Source organism: Penaeus vannamei, chromosome 5 (genome assembly GCF_042767895.1).
Source record: "Penaeus vannamei isolate JL-2024 chromosome 5, ASM4276789v1, whole genome shotgun sequence".
Lineage (NCBI taxonomy): Eukaryota > Metazoa > Arthropoda > Malacostraca > Decapoda > Penaeidae > Penaeus > Penaeus vannamei.
In genome coordinates, this window is record NC_091553.1 from 7,379,506 (window position 1) to 7,384,505 (window position 5,000).

Below are 5,000 nucleotides of genomic sequence, written 5' to 3' on the forward strand. Positions count from 1 at the left end.
TCTTTTGGTACTGTGAGGAATATTTCGAGAGGGTAAGAGAGGCAACTGCCATAGGGTCTGGGCTACAGAACAGGCCCATAAATATGAAGCTTTATAATTTTATTGTTTATCACGAAGTTTCTTGCACTTGCAACATTTTAAGAAAATACTTTTAATAAGTAACTTTTAAGGAATTTGATGCATTTGCAGTGTTGACCAAGGGGCCATATTCACAATTTGCCCAAGGTCCAGGCTTCACTCTCAACAAGGCAGAGTACGCCCCTTCAATTTGGCACTTTTTTAGGAATTCTGGTCTCATGAAACAACATTTGCATGATGCAAAATGTTTTTAAGCACACAGAATGGCAACTATTTCCAGATTTTTTTTTAAGGTAACAAAAGACATTACCAGTCTTTTACTGTCTCTCCTACTTATCTTCTTGGTCTATTTGTGCATAATAAAATTCTTGGCCACAGTCATAAAGTGTAATGGACTAAGGACTAGTATATCACCAATACCAAAATATAATGCTTCTGATTTTTTTTAGACAAAAAATATACTTCATACTTCATGGAGCCTATCCTAAAACATTTTTATGTGCTGCCAATTAATACAGACTCTTCTAAAAATGCTACCATAAAGCATTGGAAAATTCTAGTCAGAACCAACAATTTTTCCAAGTTAATTCTATTCTCTCAGATTGCCATTCAAAAAGGAAATATGTAAACCAAGAGCGTACAATGTTTGAGCCAAGTTATCTCACTGTGGTACAGTGTTCAGAGGTATACATATAATAAAAGGATCGCCACCACTTCAGGTGGTAGAGATCTTAAGGGGAATCTTCAACATTGTCAAATTTCTCTGCTTCACCTGCAGTGAGTTTTCTAAAAACTGGATTCAAGAGTGTGATGTATTCTTCTCTGGCTACCACATTTGTTATCCTTCTTTTATTATTCATTATAGCTTGATTATCATTAGCATTATCTTTAACCCTGAGCCCCCCAGGAAAATATAATATTCACTGTAGTATTTTTTGAGAAATGTCTCAACACACAGGTGGCCCCACAAGTGCTTTGCCACCAAGGTAATTAATCATCTTGTGATCTCACTAGATTTTTACCTTTCCTTGAGTTTTCAAGTAAAATATTTTTTTACTTATACTTTTAACACTGTTGCTGGTATTATAATTGTTGACATGATAATCATTATATTGTTACTGGCTTTACTAATAGAAGTATAAGATAAAAGAAAATATTTCTGACTGATAGTACTAGTAATTGGCTCATTGGTGACTAATTACTTGTGGACTCATCTATATGTAAAGATAATTAAACTACACTCTCAGTGGCTACGGGATGCACTTACATGCCATCCCCACCAGCTATGGGTTAAATAAGAAAGTTATCATTGTTCCTTAGTAAAATTAGTAATTACTTTTATTCAAAAGCAGTTTGTACTGATCCATTATACTTTCCATGCTATAATAAATGTGAGATATTACACAATTTCTCTTCTAAAGCATCCACATCAAATTACTAAAGCTGCCAGTTATGCGACTTAAACCATGCTAAATCTACAGATGCATTTTTACAATCTACAGATGCCACACTGCCTGTCTATCATGCCATATCCTGCCTATAATCCTAGCTCTCTCTTAGTATCTGCCATATATATGCGGGGCTATGAACCTTCCCAATATTCCTTGCCACAAGATAACAATCCCACTAATTGCAGAATAATCCCATTGGGATACATGCAACCCTTTCACCGATACCTTGGGTGAACTTTAAAGGCACATTGTCCTCACATTCCAATAGGAATCTCTAGCAGCTAAAACTTGGTACCATCTTGTTTAATCTACTACCTGTCTCACTTACACCCTATTCTTTTTAAGTACCTACACATTATAAAGGCTAGGTCCCCCTAATCATAAATATTTTGATTAGCAGGCCTAACTGGCAGAAACATTACTGCTCTTACCCTCCTGCAATGTATATCATATGATGCATACTTTTTTTAAGAGGGTATGTTACATACAGTTTCTATATAAAACGGAAACAAACAGCAGATGATTCATGCAGCAGTAGTGATTAATAAAGGGTGAAAAACGTTAAAAAGTGGCAATGTGACAAGAGTTACTGCCCCACACAAAAGGGCTAACAGATCCCCTGCCACATCACAGTGCACCTCCCTCAAGCAGGCGGTCTTTTAAGCCTACATTTGGTAGCTTGACTTTTAATTAAGTATAGCCTGCATTAATTCTAATATGTCTATACATCTGTTTTCTAAACACAGCTTGTTTCTAGTTACAAAGGATTCTGATTCATATTCTCAGCCTCAGTCATTAAACACTATATTCCTTTTCTTACATACATACATACATACATACATACATACATTATATATATATATATATATATATATATATATATATATATATATATATATATATATATATATATATATATATATATATATATATATATATATATATATATATATATATATATATATATATATATATATATATATATATACACATATACACACATGTATGTATATGTATATGCATATGAACATATACATGTCCATGTATATGCATATGCATATATATAGATACATACATACATATATATATATATATATATATATATATATATATATATATATATATATATATATATATGTTTTTCCTATTAGAGTGTATGGCATCCTTCCCCTTCCTCTACAGACAACAATGTTAGATCAAGCTCTGTGAGTCATACAATTTCCAAGTCTCTTATTCTTTTCACTATCTCCTGACCAAATAACTTTTTTACAATATTTTTCAAAATTCTGGACTTTCCTCATACTTTTTCATTCGAGGTTATTCCGTTGTCCTCAAGTTGTATGAAGCACTCTAGAGCTGCATCAATTTGCCTTGAGCCAAGCAGGTGAAGTGCAATGCAGTTTTCCACATAACTTCTTCCTGCAACAATGAGACTGTGGAATACCTTGATCTAATTAGCAGCTAGTGATCATAAGTGCAAGCTCCTAATTCCCACTTACAACTACTGTAACTGCCTTTAATTTGTAGTAATAAAAAATAAAGATCAAAATAAAAGAATAACCATTCATCGTGCTCAAATTCTAACATTATTATTCTGCATGGGGTGTGGCTAGTGTTGTCCCTTGAACACTTCCTCATCATCTGGAATATCCATCTCAGCATTTTTACATTATGGAAGATAATTCTCTAGATACTTTACAAGTCTACCTTAAATCACATCACTCTTTTGTACCAGTTATAAAAAAGGGACAAGGAGGGTCTCAAACCACTATGATAAACTCATCTCTAAAATACAACAGGAGAGCAATGATTAAAGACAATTCTTATGCACAGAATGTAGTAGTAAATAAACACATGGTGGAATGTATATATGATACCTGATAACAGAATAGGCATAAAAACTCTAGTCAGGCTTGTTCACACCATTGATTTACATAACAAAATGTATACTGTACATATCTGATATAGCCCCCCCAAAACTGTAGGACCCACAGAAAGTAAGAAATCACAATTATGAGTCTGTCAGTCAGTGCTGAAAACAAAAGAAATAACACCTAGACATTGCATATGCATTTATGAAACAAAATATAGAACATCAAAGAAAAATAAGCATGCAGAATTAATAGAAAATATTTCTAACTTTTAAAACACATCATAATGATAACTTCCATACATTAAGGAAACTTTTAATTGTATGAAAGAAAAAAAATTGCTTAGGTACTTTCTAAAACCAAATACACTCATAAATGATAAACCTAAAATTTAACCATGTACACATTATCTTTTTTTTTTACATGCACGATACAATGAGTGAGAAAAATCTATATGCCATACCTTAGTAGTCTGCTTTTCTTGAAAGAGAATTCTACCAAGAACAACCGTAAAAAGTGGCATGGTCGCCTTCACTGGAAAGAAAGATAGGCCAATTTAGTTTACTGCTTTTGGAACATCTAAAATAAAATATGACAGCCTTTTCAAAAACACACACAGCAATGCTGCATCTGGGCTCAGACACCAGTGTTTCCAGCACTCTGCATTATGAGCCCACATTCATACATGCACTATCGAGTGAGTCAGAAAATATTCCTCTCAGCTTCTATAGTTACTTACCATTATTAGCAACGTAGATTTTGGTTTATAGTCTTAATAATAATGATAATTGAAATTACCCTCATTATCGAAAGATGCATTTCCAAATAAACCAATAACTCAAAGTAGTGAAACCTCACTTGCTTTGTCACTATGTTAAGCCACTCCTGCAAACTCATTCCTTGAAATGGCTTGAAAAAAAATTAATATAAGAATGTGCACAGCAACTCTGAAGCACTTCTACTCACCCACTTACCATGATTATGGCTCCTCCCAAGTTCCTTCCCAGCCTTCCTGCCGTTTGCATTGTTGCCCTCGTCTCAGAAAACATGGACAAACCTAACCGATCACCCTTGACTACTACCGACTTCATCCCCACCACCTGTGGTGCTTTGACACCATTTACCTCTGCATTACATTTGTTTCTTTGAAGTGTTCCCTTTGATAGAAGAAAGCAGGAGTAACAATGCAGACTTTCACTTCACCACAGTTGTTGCTCTACTAATCTAGAAAATCTATGGTGTGGATTGCGTACTTATGAAGAGACACATTCCGTCTTTGTGAATCTCCAACTGCTACTGAAACTAGTCAATCACTAACCTCAGCCTGTGTTTTTACACTCCTTAAAAGTTTTATTTTCACTTGTATGTGTACTTTGTATATACTAGATCATTTTACCATTCTTAACAATAAATAATCTAACAGTATTTTTCTCTTGACATAAATCTATAATAATGTTATTAAACACATAATCCAAAGATACACTTTGTTCTTTTAAGCCATGACTATAAAATGTGTAGAGCAGAAAAAGATGGTCACTAAATTAGCCAATATAGTAAGATATACATAGAGCTACAAAATTAGTGTAATTGCAGTTGCCTC

General features: G+C 33.7%; 1 protein-coding gene across 1 annotated transcript in view; it reads right to left on the minus strand.

The window, feature by feature from the left end:
• LOC113800392 (solute carrier family 35 member E1 homolog) overlaps positions 1-5,000 on the minus strand; it is a 24,994-nt gene that overhangs the window by 10,512 nt on the left and 9,482 nt on the right. Inside the window, exon 2 of the mRNA XM_027351163.2 lies at positions 3,864-3,934. Coding sequence (XP_027206964.2) covers positions 3,864-3,934 — 71 coding nt within the window. The remainder of the gene's footprint in view (positions 1-3,863; positions 3,935-5,000) is intronic.